General features: G+C 38.8%; 1 protein-coding gene across 3 annotated transcripts in view; it reads right to left on the bottom strand.

Moving 5' to 3' along the window:
• Positions 1 to 17351, bottom strand: part of TBC1D8 (TBC1 domain family member 8) — a 49349-nt gene that overhangs the window by 22716 nt on the left and 9282 nt on the right. For 2 of the 3 annotated variants that reach the window (XM_039714222.1, XM_039714224.1), the window contains exons 2-5: positions 12418 to 12573; positions 7980 to 8098; positions 6401 to 6629; positions 2436 to 2676 (exon numbers count right to left, since the gene is read on the bottom strand). In XM_039714222.1, the coding sequence (XP_039570156.1) occupies positions 2436 to 2676; positions 6401 to 6629; positions 7980 to 8098; positions 12418 to 12573 (745 nt within the window). The remainder of the gene's footprint in view (positions 1 to 2435; positions 2677 to 6400; positions 6630 to 7979; positions 8099 to 12417; positions 12574 to 17351) is intronic. The other variant, XM_039714223.1, reaches the window with a different exon arrangement.

Genomic DNA, 17351 nt, shown 5'->3' with positions numbered 1-17351 from the left:
TGCATACTGACTTATTTGACTCTGGCTATGATATAATTTATGTCACATGCTGTGGGCCTAATCCCATGGCCTCTCTGAGTCCCATCCCTCCAGTGCTCAGTAAAATGACCCTAAAAGCCTCAGGAATAGCAAACGTTTATGGTTTTCAGACTGTAGAATATACAGATCATGACAACACTGAAAATGTTTTGGGGTTTTTTTTGTTTTTTTTTAAAATAAATATACTGAAACAAGCCTCACACAAAAGAAAGCCTAGCAAACACAAGACATCTACAACAATTTCATTAATTTGTCAGAGCTGGAATAATTCAAATTATGTGCATGTCTGCTTTCATTTTCACAGATTATTATTTGCTTCCAAATCACGTACAAGAAATAACAATTAGAGGGAAGGTGTTGAGAGGAAAGTAATTGCTCTTGTAGTACTAAAATGGCTTAAAGAAAAAAACAGCAGCCAAAACTTCACACACCAAAAAAGTAAAACATCCCCCCCAAAACATGTTAACACTAAAAACCAGTTTATCCACTATTCAAACTACAGTCTTGCTTAATCATCTTACATCAAAGTGGTTGCTGAAGTGGGACAAAGGGCACCAGAAACAGCAACTTATCCAACCACTACCTAATTCATGCAGAGGAAATGGGGATTTTGGTATCTTCCTTGCCATCCCAAGCCACTGTACAGGTAAGAGAACATCTTGACCGGGAAATCTCCAGTAAATATATTTTTGTCCCTCCTTCTCTCTCTGTTCCTTTTACTTTCTTGTTTCATCTCTAGTTGGAGGGAAGGAGAGACAGAATCTGTTTGAATAAGTGTGTGGGAAGGCTTCTGTTGCTGGGCCACTAATGGACACATTACTTTCCAAAAATGCCACAAGGTACTTACAAGATGATTCCCTGAGAGCCCCTTTTTATAGCATATAACTAAGCTTATATTTTTCTTTGCAACTGTAATTTTACTTTCCTTCCATTGTTAGTGACCCTGATTCAAAGACTATTTTGGGAAATGAAAATGACAAAAACTGGTAGACACTGAAAAACATCTCCCCCCAGGTTTTTGTTACATCTCCTCTGGATCTCTCTTCTTGCATCTAACTTTTCAGCCCAAAAGCAGGACGAACATAAAATGGTAAACCATGGAAAGGGGCTGAAATACAACATACCACAGCCATATTGTACATATGCTAAAGTACACATCCCTACATCTCTTGAGCCAAAAGCCTACAATGTTAAAAAACTCAAGTTACACACATAGTGTAAAAACAATGGTATTACCAATTACCAATCGGTTGTCATACAAACTCTTGTATTCCAAGGAACCACCCTGGTTATTAAAAAAGCCTGCAAAGATGTTTATGGTTGCTCACCACTGTATTACCTCAAGCAAATTCTTCAATGATGAAATCCTGGTGTCACTGATTTTCCTTACTGTGTGTACATATGAAATTGCAGAGGAAATCCATTTTATTGTTTTAAACTCTATTATGAAACTTTGCAGAAGTGTTTAGCTGAGATACAGGCCCACCACCACTGTACAAAATGTCCCTCAGAAACAATAAAAAGGCTACTGGTCTCTCTTTTTTGGGAAATGATACCATGCATTCCTTATGTTTTAGTCAGGAAGCAACACCTGGGTGATTCCTTTCATGCCCCTGGCAGAGGGAGAGGAAGGAAGAGCAGGAAAGGGCATGATTCAAGAGGAGATAACCGCTCCACAAACATCCCATTCAGAAAAGAAGTATTTAAAATCAGCACCTCAACCGTGATGCCCCAGGCAAATTCCAGTTAGGGCTATTCCATCCTGCCCACCTAAAATTCCTCAGGGCAGCTTCCCTCCCCCTTTCTTGAAGCAGCAAATAAAACACAGAGTTGTGTGTTGTGCTACCAGCAGAGAAATAGCCATCAATCTTACCCCGAGAGCCAAATGCATTTCTGTAGTGGGAGGGGAATGCAGGGATGCATTTCAGAGATGCAAGGGGTAGAGCTGACAACAGCAATACCACAACTGAGTATTTTTAAAGTCCTGTAACTGCTTGCCAAATTGGCTATGACAATCACACTAGTGGGAATTCCATGTTTCAGATATGATCAAAAGCACTAATTCCAAAGAACTGAAGGCACTAGGAAAGACAACACATTACCAAAAATTTAAGCAAAATAATGCTGCTGTTCAGGGAAGATGTAAAATATCCCTTGCTGCAATCTTCCCTTCTATGGAAACAGTACTTTTGAAACTTTATATTCTTCCCTTAAACAACACAAAGTCAAAAATGTATCTTGCATACAAGTTAAAATACACCTTTTGGATACCATAACACATTATGAAGTCTCTTTTGCATCCAATCAAACAAAGCTTTGAAATCTGACCCAGCTAACACACCAAACCACGAATCCCACTATTGAACCTCTGCTCATAAGACAGTTTAGCTTTTTACCTCTTGGTAATCTGAGTAGGATCCTGCAGGCCTGGATCCAGTTCAAAGATTTCATTATCCAGCAGCCTTCGGAGCGTCACATCTGCCAGCTGCTCCATGATTCTGAAGGCCTCGGAGATATTGAGGAACGTGGAGAAGTCGCGCTCCTTATTTGCCGTAGTGACACGCACTGTGTCCGTCATGAAGACATTGGAGGTTCTTTCCAGTTTCTGGACCTCAACCCAAGGAATGATAAGTTTCACTGCAATCCAAGAGAAGAGCAAAAGTGCGTTGGAAACTTTGCTTACATCTTTCAGATTTAGGAAACAATCAAATTCAGAATGAAATGCAAACCAAAGAGGAGAGACAGAAATTTTTATGGGTAAGACGAAGCACATGCTGAAATGTCTGTTATGACTCTGCATTCAATCTCACCTACTCCAAAAGATGTGTCTTTTTCAGAATCTCTCCCTCAAAATTTTAACTGTCTTCGCAAGAAATGCTAGACTGGGAAGTGGTGCCTTTGCAGAACATCTGCCACACACTGTGCTCCTAATTCCTTTACAAGTCATCTCTGCAGCCTGCTTCCTTACCACCAGAAGAAGCAGTTCATCTCCAGAATACAGAGATAAGAGGGAAAGGCTTTGTTATCTCCTACAAACAAAACAGTAGGTAGGTGGAAAACCAATTACATGCACAGTTACTTTAGCTTTTAAAATAAAGCTAACTTCCATCCAAAATAAAGCCTTTTTTGGAGACTGCTATAAAGTGTAATTACTACTATAAACAAGACATTAAAAAAGCTGCCCAGCCTTTGAGATCTCTCCATTCGGTTACTTTTTACTGAAAATATGCACAGGGCACATCTTGCCCTAAACATTAACTGTAGTCAGGCTTGTTTATAGAGAAGTGTAGGACACTGCTCTCTATACTTAAAGCTGTTGAATCATATAAACACAAGTGGCAAACAGAATCAGATTACTTTAGATACTACTGCAGGATGTTACTCGCCTCTCATATGAATCTCTGGGTAGAAATTAGGCTGGAAAGGACTTTAAAATAGATTCAATTTCTTCTTAACAACTGTTGGAAGCTTCCCAGACTTCTCTGTGCCAATAACACCAAGATACACCCCTTAACATCCCTAGCTGGTCTCCTGATGCCAATAAAGCAATAAAAAGGCAGTAATAACAAACATTGTCATATATATATGACACTTATCAAAGATCATTCATTACCTAAGGAGCTACCCTCAGCAAGTTTGCTGTACTATATGAACCACAGCTGTCAAGATTATTTACAGATTGCATTTTTTCTTACTTAAATAAAGCACAGCTGCATCAACATGCAGAGACTGTTGCAAATGATCATAAAATCAACTGTACCAGCCCAGCCAAGGGAAGAAAGATGAAATAATGCTGTAGCAACAGCACTGCTGTTCAGGCAGGTCAGAGTCACACATGCTCTACAGTGCTGGTTACAGAAAAAGCACAACAGCCTGTACAGGACACAAGCCACTGATAAAATGAACAAAGTCTTCGAAGTTTCAGAAAAACACAAATTAATTAAAAATGTGAAGAAACCTTGGCACATCCTTCCAAGCTATCTGACGATCTAAACTTCTGAAATCCTACAAACACTCGGAAGCTTAGATAAAAGGGGACTTGTCCTGGAAAAAATTTCCATGGAGTTTATATTCACATAAGCCATCAATTAATTTTATGAGAAGTTGAAAACAGGTTCTAATATTGCATTCCAGGTCACTTCAACACAAAATGAAACAAGAAGCAGGGAAAAGACTTGTCAGAAGCAGAAGACTTAACACTTTGCCTATAAAGAGATTTCAGTTTGTGATTTGGGGAAATTTTTATAGAGGTAAAACGCAGTTGAGAACTAATTTTATTGCAACTCATATATTGGGTTTTTTATCTTTGTAGTATTGAAGAACACAATAAATGTGATTTCTGAGTAATATTTTCAAGACCAGATTCAACCAGATTTCACTTGTGATTGCTACTTGAAAAAGACAAAAGCAATGAATCACTTGTTCTGCTTGTAATCAGCATCAGCTTCTTAAATAGTAACAACCAGAATAGTATTAAATCTGGATTATTCCCTGTAATACAAATATTTCATAAACATGATAAAACACTAGCCTAGAAACAGAAGTAATCTGCTTTATCACAGTCAAGGAAGTGGGAATCATTTCAGCATATATGCTGCTTCCCACTGAGCTAAGCAAGTTTATTTAACCAAAAGAAAATTCAGAGGGTTTTCTCACATTTCCATGCAAATGTATGGGAACACAAAGACAATGCAACTGACTGCACTGGTGGATAAGCAGTGCATTTTCCATGTTCAAATTAAAAAAGCTGCAAACACGTAATTATTTGTTTGGGGGTTTTTTGGGGTTTTTTTGGGTTTTTTTTTGTTTGTTTGTTTTGTGGGGTTTTTTTTGTTTGTTTGATTTTTTGTTCTTGTTGTTGGTTTTCATAATGAGTATTATTAAAGATATGAGAAGAAATCTCTTCTTAAACAATACATCATGATATTGCCTTTCCATTATCATTTAACAATCTGTGGTATTGCATAAACAAAATTTTTGGAGCCATATAAAGGGTTTTTCGCTCTCCCTCCTCCTTCCACTGTTATCTATCATTAGTAAGTATCATTTCTGCTTTGTGTGCTGTGGCAGACTGGCTATATCAGATTTAATGAGAGAAAATCTACAATGATAATAAGAAGAAATGATTGGCAAAGGATATTATTTAATACTAACCAGAGAACAAGGAGATTAAACAAGAACTCACATATCTACTATATATCAAGAAATTCCATTCTACTCTTCCCAGCATAACTCAACTTTTCTTTCTATAGTGAATAAAAAATTTAGCTGCATTTCAAATATAACTCTTCCACCTTTTGCTAATATGACAAAATAATTGGCTTGAAATAACATAAGGGAAGAAAGGACCTCCAGCTCTAAGCATGTCTTTGTATGTTTTCAGCCTTAGAAATTACCAGTTAATATCTTAAGATGAACTTCATTTCTAAACCTACAACTATATCTCAGTATTAAATCCAGATGAAATATGGCAAAGTTTTCCAAATTGATCTAACTGACAAACACTGCTATATTTACAGCAGTATAGGTTTCTACTGCTAACTTTGTTTAAGTTCCAGCAGGATAAACAGGCCTTAAAAGGCTAGAGGTTTATGCACAATTTTACTAAACAAAGAAATCGAGTTTAAATAGCTACATTCATTTTTACCATCGTACATCTGTTACTTTTATTTTTACCTTCTAATATCTATGCTGTCAGGCTTTCCATTCATACAATTCTTTCTCTGTAGAAGAACACCACAACTAAATCCTTAGAACTTGCTGAGCCATCTGAAGGGCCAAAAAGCCTCAGGATAAGCTTCTTGTGACCTTACTGCACTACTATTCAGAAACACAAGCAAATCCCTAAATTGCTGTTGTTTTTCCTTAAAAGCTGAATTTTCTCCAGGGCATATTCCTTTTATTTGTCCTGGGCTATCTTCAGGCAGGCAGCTTGACTCAGGCACCCCTGGCCCCACCAGCCCTTCCCCTACCACCCTGCTGCGATGTGGTGACTCTGCTTCCCTGCCTGTGGGAGGGACCCATCCTTACTCACCGTTTTCAGCACTAAAACTCCTCATTTTAGAACCTGTAGGAGGTCTGCTACATCTTAAGGTTGTTTCAATGCCAAAAACCAGGTAATAACTATGTCCATGTGCTCTTGTAGTGTTATTTTTATTACTGGATTCACATTAAAACACAAAGGCTGAAGTAAAAATTAAATTAAACAGGATTTTTCACCTAATCACTAATAACTAAAAACTCAGAAACTAAACTTCAGAGGTGAGCTAGGCTTTTCATAAGAACCCTGCCTATTCTTGCTTTTAAATGTAGTTACATTTATCTCTCCCCAGCCTAAGATTCCTTATGCATTTACACTCACATTCTTTGCCTAGGAAGAAGGAATAAAAACAGAGATGATTGATGCTCAGATAAAGCCAGCCTTGCCGAGGAACTTTTCCTTTCCAACAGCAACAGGAATAATAGGTGATCAACTTCTCTGCTTCAGGAAAATTAAATCTGGATTCAAATTTCACCAGGGCTTCTCGGAACTTCTCGGGGTCTTCCTCCTGCTCGGCGAGTTTGCTGCTTGTTTCCTCTGCAATCAGGGCCTGAGCCCAGAACAAGACCATATGTCAGCATAAAGCCATGGCACTCACACTCAGGCAAGCTGCTACAAGCCACCCATTCAAATTCTAATAATGCAACACTTTCTTACAAAGAAATCCCAGTCAATTTGCAGTTTTCACAAATGGAGAAATTTCTCTGGTGCTTGCATCTCTCATACATTTTGAATGCTCCCAAAGCAAGACTTTTGGGGTCTTCTTTGCCTTATTCCTAGCTTTTTCAACAAGTCTGGCAGAACTGTATCTCTGCACTTTCACTATGGCTTATGATTGTTCTTATTTTGTATACACAGAGTAAAAATAGAGTAACAGTTGTGGCTACTGACCAGTACTATTTACCTCTGAAGAAGCAAAGCAGTCACATGTGTCAACAACTTGAGACATGCTTGGAACCATTACAAACACGGTCTCAAGAACACCTACATAAATGTAATTAAGATTTCAGATTTTTAATAGTGGTATTACAACAAAGGAGTTAAGTATGCATTGCACCATGCAGACAAATAATCCATGTGTTACAGCACCTGCTATAGTTTGTAATTACCAAGCAGTCCTAACATGCTAAAAGTCTTCAGCAGGTGCAAGGGTCCAAAACCTGGATTTAATATTAACTAATGAAACCTGAAATAATTTTAGATATGTGTTGTGCTAGGTAACAGGCTGTCACTGTGTTATCAAGAGAGATTGATTGTATTTGGTATGTCAGTGCACTTCAGACAATATGGCTTTTTTTAAAGAAAGCAGAATAAAAACTAGGATTTGTACAGTGATGTTTTGGTTTTGTCCTCTTCTTCTCCACATTCAGAGCCCACAGAGCTCGCAGCAGCAAGGTTGGAATTCACCAAAAGCTTTATGTTCCTACAACATTTCCAAACTGAAAAAGAGGCTGTGGAGGGTAGAGCATCCCATTAAAACTCTTCACAAGAAAAAGCTTGTAGCAGGACATGAGGTACAGCAGCCATCACTGAACCCACACCCCCATCCAGACATCACCCAGCTCCTCTTAGACTACCTACTTCATTAAAAGCACAGCTCAGGACACCAGGCTTTCTAAGTTACTCCCCACATGCCATTGTTATTTCTAATCTGATTTATGGTCACAAAATTCCTTTACTTTTAAAATTCTTCAACCTTCCAAAAGGATGCTCATTTCTCCAGCCCAGTGGTGAGCCAGCAGCTTCACGTGCTGGCCACACCAGGTGCAGGAGCCACACAGAAAACAAGTCATGTTTATATGGTCAAAACCATGGATGAGTGACAACAACTTCATTACATTCTTCTAATAAACCACATGTAATAGGACAGGAGAGGGTGAAAGTGAGACATTTTCCTTACCTTCACCTTCCCTTTGACAAAACTAACAATATCTTCTTTATTGTCAAACACAGACAAAGTATGAAGCAAGTTTTGTTCTAGCCATTCCCAGTGCTGATTTATTTCCTCTGCAGTGGCACCTAGAAAAGCAAAAAATAGTATATTGAAACTAATCCTGAAATGTAAAATTGAAAGGAAGGGAGGAAAAAAGTAATAAAATGCACTATTTCATAAATTTGTTATGACAAATTGAACTTTCAACCTCAGAATTCTTAGTAGCAAACAGGTCAAAAAGGTCTCATTCACAGCAGCATAGTTACAGAAAAACAGAAACCTCATTGTTTTAGAGAATTAGTTTTAGAGCTTTTAGTTTTATCTTCTTGAACGCTCTTAGCCAGCAAATGCTGCATTAAAAGTCAAAGCAGAAAAAACATCAAAACTTTATCCTGAGCTGCTAGACTGCAGCTTATTCTGACATGACATTCTCTAAGTGGCCACTGGAAATCTTTGATTTATGCCCTGCTCCCAAAAGCCCCTGATCCTCCTCTCTCCCTCCCTTAATACACACACACACCCCACACACAAACACAAGCACACCCTCTGAGAGGAACACAAAGCCCTCTATAATGAATAAAGTACCTAAAAAAGAGCTTGGTTCTGCAACACCTAAAGGTTCTACAAGAACACATTTCTACAGTTTGGAGAAGAAATAAAGCAAACAGAAATCTTTGACTAATACAGCCCTTCAAATCTTTAAAGCTTCTTTCTCTAAACATCAGAAGGGTTTGCTGGTTCTTTAAATGTAATCTGTTCACACTAACTCCAGAAATAATATTTCACTCATTACTGATCTGCTGTGGCTCCTTCTGCTTAAAATGAATTATCTCTGCATGACACGATGACAGAGAAGTCATAGCAAGATGGGCACCAGACAGGGCCAACAAGGGAAAATCTGAGCCCCCCAGATCTTACTGGTCAGTAGTTAGACATTATAGGTAAAAAAGTAAAGGCAGTAATAGTTGCTTCTCCTAATACCTTGCTTGTGAAAGAAAGAAGAGAAATAGTTGTATGTAAAAGAAATTCACATTAATATAATAATAAAACTAATCTCAAATAGAAGACCCATTATCTCAAGATTTGTTTTGTGTGTACATTAGTGATTAGCATCATGTTGCCTCACAACAACAAAAAATGATAAATTTAGGTGAAGATTTTCCATTTCCCTCTGCTCTGTTTTCCATGCAGAATGCCAGCTGGCAGGGAAACCTTCCATGCTTTAACTTCCCTGACAGGAAGGCCTTGTAATGGAACTTCTTAAATATCATTAATCAAGGTTAAGTTTAAATTAAAAAACCCTTAAAAGCCCTTTAGGTCAAGACAACAAATTATATAAATGTTTAAGCACACCAGAAATAGAGTAATTTTATACTGAAATAGCTGCACAAAACAAACACTGAGTGGAACTTTTATTTCTGAGTAACCTAAAAGATACCAAGTGTATGGGCAAGCTGTGGGACTGCCTCTTGTGAAATAAGCTGGGAGCAAGATACTTTCCACAGTAGCATCCACACTGCTGGGACTGCTCTGAGCCCAGGCAGCAGCTATACTCCACAGGGACTCCTGCAGTACCTCCTGCCTGCCTCGTGTTTCTGTTCAAATACCAAAAGATCATTTTGGCCCTTTCATTTGGTCAGGCCAACTCAACTTTTTGAGTCCTTCCTTTATTTCTAATTTCTATTTCGTAGTTTAAAGTCATCCTGTGATTTGACCCAAGCATTGCCAATCTCTTATTTCCATTCCTTATTCCTCTTCCTGTACTGATGTTCTACACAGCATTTTATTCCACCTTTTACCACCTTCTTCATCTGCTCATGTAAGTGTTTTGTCTAACTGCTGCCTCATTCCTCAGAATCTTTTCTTTAAACCGACTTCTCAGCAAATCCTTTGCTCTCCCTCTCCTAAAACCAACATTGCTTGACTGAGGCTTGAGTTTCTTTTTTGCCCATGAGCCTTCTGAAAGGAAAATTTCAAGTGGCTCTCTACACAAGGGGTGAGGTTAGACTTTTTTTTTTCCTGTACTGGTATAACATGATTAACCATCTGGATTAAAACACCTCTGCCAGAACAGCCGTGCAGGGATCAGATTTCCTAGCACCCCTCTGAGATTTGCAGATGTCTGCAACAGACCTGACCCTTATGCATATATTATCATTTAAGTCTACAGCTCCTGGAACAGAGGACTGCCAACATACAATGCAAAATGTCATTTGAATTAACTGCCTGATGACATGATGGCTATCCACAATTAAGTTACACTGGGAGACTGGAAGGAGTTCCTGGAACTGCTCCTTGCCCTCACTATACAGCAGCAGGAACAGGCCACTTCTGTGTGGGGAATGTCCTTCTCCAGCTTCCCAAGAAGGGGCTGAGGTGATGCTCCTCTGACTCCTATTGCCAGCTCTCCCCTGGACACTCATGTCAGGGTTTCACAGCAGCAATATTATTCACAAACAGCTTCTGCTCTGTGCAGCTCTGGCATCTGTGTATGCTCTACCCATGCAGCACACAAAACAGACCCCTCTGCTTTCCGCTCTATTACTATAAATCTCATTTTCTCAGAGATGAGCATCCTTTCAGAAGAGCCAAACAGAATTTTAGGAAACATTAATCACTTAAGTTTGTCTCAGCAAAATCCTTAGCCATTTCAGCAAGTTTGTCATTTGTAGTTCCTTCAAAGAAATAATAAAAAAAATCAAAAAACCACACCAAATTCTGTGTGCAGTAAGAGTGTGGGTGGGGCAAGGATCAGCCGCAGTCAGTATTATTGCATGTGTTCAAATAATCAAGGAGCCATGAAAGCAATGCTTTTCCAGCGAAAGCTACCTGGCTTCATCACAGGACTGTAGCAGAATGAAGCTCTTAAATTTCTCCATGAGGTGGCATTACTTAAAAATGAAAAGGAGGGGAGGAGGGATAGAAAGCACAGAGCAATTGCAAAACAAAGAAAACCTAGCCAAAATAAAAATAGCCCAATGGACTTTATGCAAGCTTCTTCACACACACATCTGGCCCAGGGAAAAACTCCCAGTATTAACGGGGAACATGCAGAGGGATCTCTGCTGAACCAAGGAAAAACTGCTGGATAAGCATGTAGAGTGGAAAGGGTTAGGGTGAATATACAAAATACTCTTCCACTTAAAGGACTACTATGTCAAACACTATCAAGGACATGTCAACATTGACATTACCTAACTATTTCATGGCTTGATCTGTATAAGAAAGAACAGAATAGGATAGCATATTTTCAGCTGGAAGGGATCTACAACAATCACAGAATGGGAAAGGCTGGAAGGGACCACAATGGGTCATCAGGTTCAACCTCCCTGGTCAAGCACGGTTATCCCACAATAAATTGCACAAGATTGTGTCCAAATGGCTCTTGGAAGTCCCCAGTAGGGGAGACTCCACAACCACTCTGGGCAATCTGTTAATTTAGTAACATGCCCACGTTATTCTTTGTTTCCCTTCTGTTACTGATACATTTCAAGAAGCTCTTCTTGTTTTCCTTTAAATCCTGGGAATCATCCAGTCCAACTGCCTGACCACTTCAGGACAGACCAAAAGCTGAAGTTATTAAGGTCATTGTCCAAATGCCTCTTACACACTGGCAGGTCTGGTGGGACATCAACCACCTCTCAGAAGGAATCCTCTTCCAGGATCTGGCCATCCTCTCATTAAAGAGATGCTTCCTAATGCTCCCCAATCACAGCTTTGAACCATTCCCAAAATAAAACTTCTGTAAATTTCAGTGTTAGGATTTTTTAGATGGGAGCAGAAGAGAAGAGAACAACCCTACACACTGGCCAAGCAACAGTGGGATGAATGGAACTTCAGATGGCTTTTACTAAGTCATGGCAAGGCTGCTGCAATTCACGTTAATATCACGTTCCTGAAGATGAGCTTGACTTTCAGAAGTTGCAGAAACATTGCAGAAGGGATTAGTGCATAACAGATCAGGAATTTGACATTCTCTCCCTCTCCAACAACTTCACCTCCTAAATCTTCCAAATGTTCCAGATATATTTCATTATAGTAAAGTGTGTGAAGACATTTCACAGTAAGCAAGTGAAAGACTAGGCTGGTGAAAGCCTAGACTAAGTAGATTCTTGCTGTAAGGGATGACCACTACTGTAGGAAAAGATATGCATAGGAACAGAACCACACTACTTTGCAACAGAGAAAATGAAAGCAGCAAACCACCTTCAGCAAAACAAGTTTTCCATTGAAACTTCATGTTCCTAGGCAGCACTTTCTCAGTGATTTTAACCAGAGGTTAATTTGGTTGTTAAACAAGCTTTCCACACACACACAACACTAGCTGGGGTTACCTTGAGCTTCCTGGACATGCAGACACTGACCATGCTCAGAATCAGTTTGGGGTTTTCCATCTGTGACTCACCAATAGCTATGGCCCAGTAAACTTCTGATCCATTCAATAACTCACCACATGCAATGGCAGAGTAAACCTGTGAGCCCGGGACCTGGAGTAAAATTCGAAATGGAGCAACGCGTGCATTAGAGTCTAACACAGCATCCAGGGCCCCAACCAAGCGACCTGCAAAGAAAAAAGGGGGAAGGAGGATTAATGCCAGTTCTCACTTCTGTAGCCTGCAAGCTGTTTCACATTTATAGCTGTAAAACTAAAATACAGAACGTAATGATAACAATTCTTCCCCAAGTTTATGTTCTAATTTACAGGTGCTCAGAATGCAAAAGGCAAACCAGACTAGAAGATCAAAAGCATATAGAATTCTCTGCGTTTCTGGTTTTGCCTCATATATATATGTATACAACCACAGAACTGAAGTGGAAAGACCTGAGGGCATCTTAAGAAGTTACTGTTCCAGCCCTGCTCTGAAGTTAGATAAATACACCTATGCTGTAAGTGGTATTTGTCTAACCTGTTCTTCAAAATCTGCCACAATCAAGATGCAACAATTTCTCCAGGTAGCCTCTTCCACTATTTTTATTAAATATTCTTACCCCCCAAAAAAAAAAATTAAAAAAAAATTAAAAAAAATTACACAAACCAACCAAAAAAAACCGAACAAAAACCCTAACAAACAACCCTTCCCTCCTTCCCTAAACAAACAAGTCAACTACCACAATCTTAAACTTTCTTGCTGGAAATTAATCTTGCTCCCTGGGACACTGGTAACTGGCCACAGGCACTTCTGATACTAATGTTCAACATAACGAAAAATTAACATCATGGTTTCACACCCGTTAATGATTTCTCTTTTTCTAAAGAAACCCAAATCACCTCATCTATTCCTAATGAGTCACGTTTTTCAAACAGCTCACTGCTGTTGAACTTGCACTGGAATCTCTCCAGCTTGTCTTTAAGAATGACACTCAACTGGACCTGATGCTCACTGCTACTGAAGTCTCAGCCACTAGCAGAAGGGAAGATCACCTCCTGTATCTTGCATACCTACCACTGTATCCAAGAAAACTTGCAGCAGTATTCCACTACAAATCACTTGATTTCAGTACAGATGAATTCATTTTTAAGAGCTGCAGCAATTGCTGACCCCAAAAAAAGACTTTCCAGTCTGGAGGACACCTGGCATTTCTTGCCACCCATTTTCCTGAGCAGATAAAACCAAGCTATCCATGAAAAAGTTATCTGAATGCCATGATTTGCATATGCAAGATGGCATATTAAAGTAACTCAGAATTGGTTTATGGTGCTTGCAAATAGCAATTCAGGGCAGCTTTATACTCAATTTTCCTGTGCATTCTGCAGAGAAAATCTCCTAAGGAGAGGGATGGCAGAGAGTGAGGAACAGCTTTACCATGTTTGTTTTATCCTTAGAGTACCTAGGAAGTTTTCTGTAATTCTGTAATACTTTTTTTTTTTTTTGCTTTGCACATGTAACTTTTTGAACCTGTTGTATTTTTTTTCTTCACCATTAACCCAACACAAAAGGAACTAATCTCCATCTCCAAAAGGTTTGCCAGCCCTTGGCACCACATGCTGTTTTAAATATGGCATTCTCCAGTCCGTCACCCAAGTGATTAATGGAAATAACAGAGACCTACAAAGTCCTAATTGCCTTCTCACTTGGATAACAAATGACAGCTAATTAATTTGAGTATAACACAACCAAACAGCATTTCAACCACTTTCTAATCTAGGAGCTGTAAGAAGCTCACATGGAACAGCATCAATAACCTGAGAGCACAGAAAATTACACTAAATACTTCCTCCTTGCACACACTCAAAACATCAGTGATGCTTTCAAAGCCAAGCAGAAGTTGAATGCAATAAGTCTTAAAACTGTACAGTGAAACATTCAACAGAGTTTGCTTCTCACTTAAATATGTGACCAGATATCACATCCATCTATTTAAAATGGAGATCTGAATTTGCAGACTGATGACATGTATAATATCTGAAATTGCTACATGCTCTCCTATAACTACAAAAAAAACCCATAAAAACTCATCCTAGTATGAAAGGTAGCAAATTAGCAGTGCTCACAGAAAACAGTGTGCAGAAAACTTTAGTGTGCAGTCTTCAAAACAGATGGAATAAAGCAAATAAGAGAGCATCAAATGATGCAGAGAACAAAAATAGGGTTTAACTTTCAAATTTCAGAGGAATTGATAATAGGCCTAGGAGAAAGATTATTTTTCATTTCACTAGAGTCATAGGAAAAAAGTCAACTAACAGCAAGTGCCACCAAAATCCCCAGAGAATTCTTAATGAGCATCTGATTTGTGAAATACCTTTTGTTTTTTTCAGAAACCATGAAAAAACATGTGACAGCACAGAAGTAGCTGCAAAGTTTTGCTTTACTAATTCTTAGCCTGTGCAAAATTAATTCCCTTTTCTCTTCCTGAATAACAGACCAGAAAACCCAATTCCTCTTCTCACTGTTTACTTCTGCTTACAATTTCCATTTTGCTTACAAACTGTTAAAAAGAAACCCATTCTTCCTTCAACTGTACAAAGAAATAATCACCTCCCTTTTCTAAACTACCCATAGCTAAAATATTAACTCAGGATGACAAAGAGGAGCCAGAACCAAGACACAAAGAGAAGAAAGACTGTGGCCATCAGGATACCTGCCAGAATAAAGCCCAGGTGGCCTGGCTCCTCTACCAGTGCTTGGCAAGGGAACAGATAAAACCTAAGCCATCCACAGGGGAGTCCTGTCCTGTCCCACCTCTGCCAGGAGGGGTGAAGTGGGGTCATAAGGAGAGCAAAGGAAAATAAGAGCAAGTACTGCTAAAGCTGAGCAAGCACAGAGAGGTAGGTTCTCATCCCGTGTTTGGGGGACTTCTTAATTTTTTGGTTGAGAGACTGAGAGAGGTAGAGAACAGGGAAAAGAGATTACTAAGAGTGCATCTGCAGAAGCATGAAAAGGATTCAACACTAATATATACAGCCTGGCCAATATGATAATTTAGTTGAAACTGTGGTAGCAAGAAAATTACAAAAACTAGAGGCAAATTTTTTTCCTAAGTTGCCTCACAATTCATTCAGGGCAACTTTGCATCACAACATTGTAAAACAACCAACTTAAAGATCCCTGAGTGAAGAAACAAAAAACAGTACACTGATGTTGAAACCTATACTATGAAAAATACCCAGCTTGTGAGCAATCACCTTCCTCATAACATGTCCAAACAGTTCGTTCCATGGAAGAGTCTCTTATAAAAAAGAGTATGTTTAAAAAACAGAAGGGTATCTGGCTAGCAAGATAAATTACATTAAGAGCCTCTGGCTCACATATTGATACATCAGCTTGCCTTCAGTCAGGGTGATGCAGACCTCTTCCACATCACAGATGAAAGTGAAACCATTTATAATTCAGGACAGCGAAAAATGAAAAGGAAAGAGAAGCAGAAGAGGAAAAGAGAACTGCTACCCTGGTTTTCTTCCCAAAACTCCCCTTTTTAATTTTTTTTTTACCCTATATGAGACAAGATTTTTGGGAGGAACTTAAAATTCAGAGTAGCTCTTCCCCATTAATGAGCCAATTTACCAACTTCTTGTCTGTTTTCTGACCTCCCAAGACACAGAAATATTTCAGGAAAAGCAATTACCACACAGTAACCTTACTATGGAAAGCTGCAGACGTTGGCTTACAAAGCCTTTCCTGAAAGACCACTGACAGAACATTGCAGGTTCCTCAAAAGGTGCAAGTTTCTTCATGCAGAAGGAATATTTTGAGGCAAAATTCACAGGCAAATGTCTGGTGTAATATGCATACTTTTGACACATATGGAGAAGAAGACAGGAGAAGTGGAAAGACACTTTTCTACTGAAATTATATGCTTCTCAATAAATTGAAACACTTTAGCTGGAAGCTGGATTTCAGACAGAGGCAACATCTATATATGTTCTTCAGAAATAAATTTATAAAACGTATCTGGAAAACTCACTAGAAATCCCATGCTTTACTTGGTAGTTTTTATTTCACTGAAACATCTACTTTCATGCATATTTGGTTGCTTGAGTAAAGAAAACTGGATACCTTCAAGTAAAACACATCTATTTGTACCAAATGTATGTGCATACTACGGATACAATAAAAGAAATAAATTTAAGTATAAAATTAAGCAAGAAACAATTTCAAATTCTACAACAGGTAGGTACGGTCTGTCCTTTACGGAGGTCAGCCTGTAACCAAATAGAACACAAACAGGACATCATTCACTATGAATTGGCTGAGCATTTCTTCACACACATACAAAAAGGTAATCACGATATTTCTATAAGGATCAGGTTCTTAAATGAACTATCAAAAGTGCACTACTCTTCATCTTTAAAGATATGGTTTCTTCCCCCACTTAAAGATAAAAGATTCCATTACAATTTCTCTTGTGCCATGTTCATAACTAGGAAAAGCAACATGTTTACAGTAAGTTAACTTTACACCAACTTCTACTAAATGCTCCATATCTTTCAAACTAAAGAATGCAGGCTCCTTTCCTGAATCACTGTTAATCATCTATGCAGAATTTCTAAAATCATTTTAAACTTCCAAGACATGGAGCAAAGCGTGAGTAAAGCTGAACTCAAACTAGAAACTCAAACTGAAAAACTATCTGTTATTTCCATTTTTATGACAATATTCAAGAGAGGCAATCCAAGCCACCCCCTACATACAGCAAGATTTCTACCTGCCTCCATCATATATGAAAGGCTTTAAAGGGAAATTTTTGAGAACTACTCAAAAATGGGATGGCCACTTGAGCAGCTAAACCATGCTGCAAGGCAGAGGGACTTAGGAGTCTGGGACTAACAACTTAATAAAACCCTCCCAAAAATAAAACAAAAAGAGAAAAGGCCAAAACTGCTTGCCTTTTTTTTTTTGG

This window comes from Passer montanus, unplaced genomic scaffold (genome assembly GCF_014805655.1).
Source record: "Passer montanus isolate IOZ18808 unplaced genomic scaffold, ASM1480565v1 scaffold3, whole genome shotgun sequence".
NCBI classification, from domain to species: Eukaryota; Metazoa; Chordata; class Aves; order Passeriformes; family Passeridae; genus Passer; species Passer montanus.
Note: the sequence above shows the minus strand (reverse complement) of the source record. Positions and strands in the feature narration are given on the sequence as shown.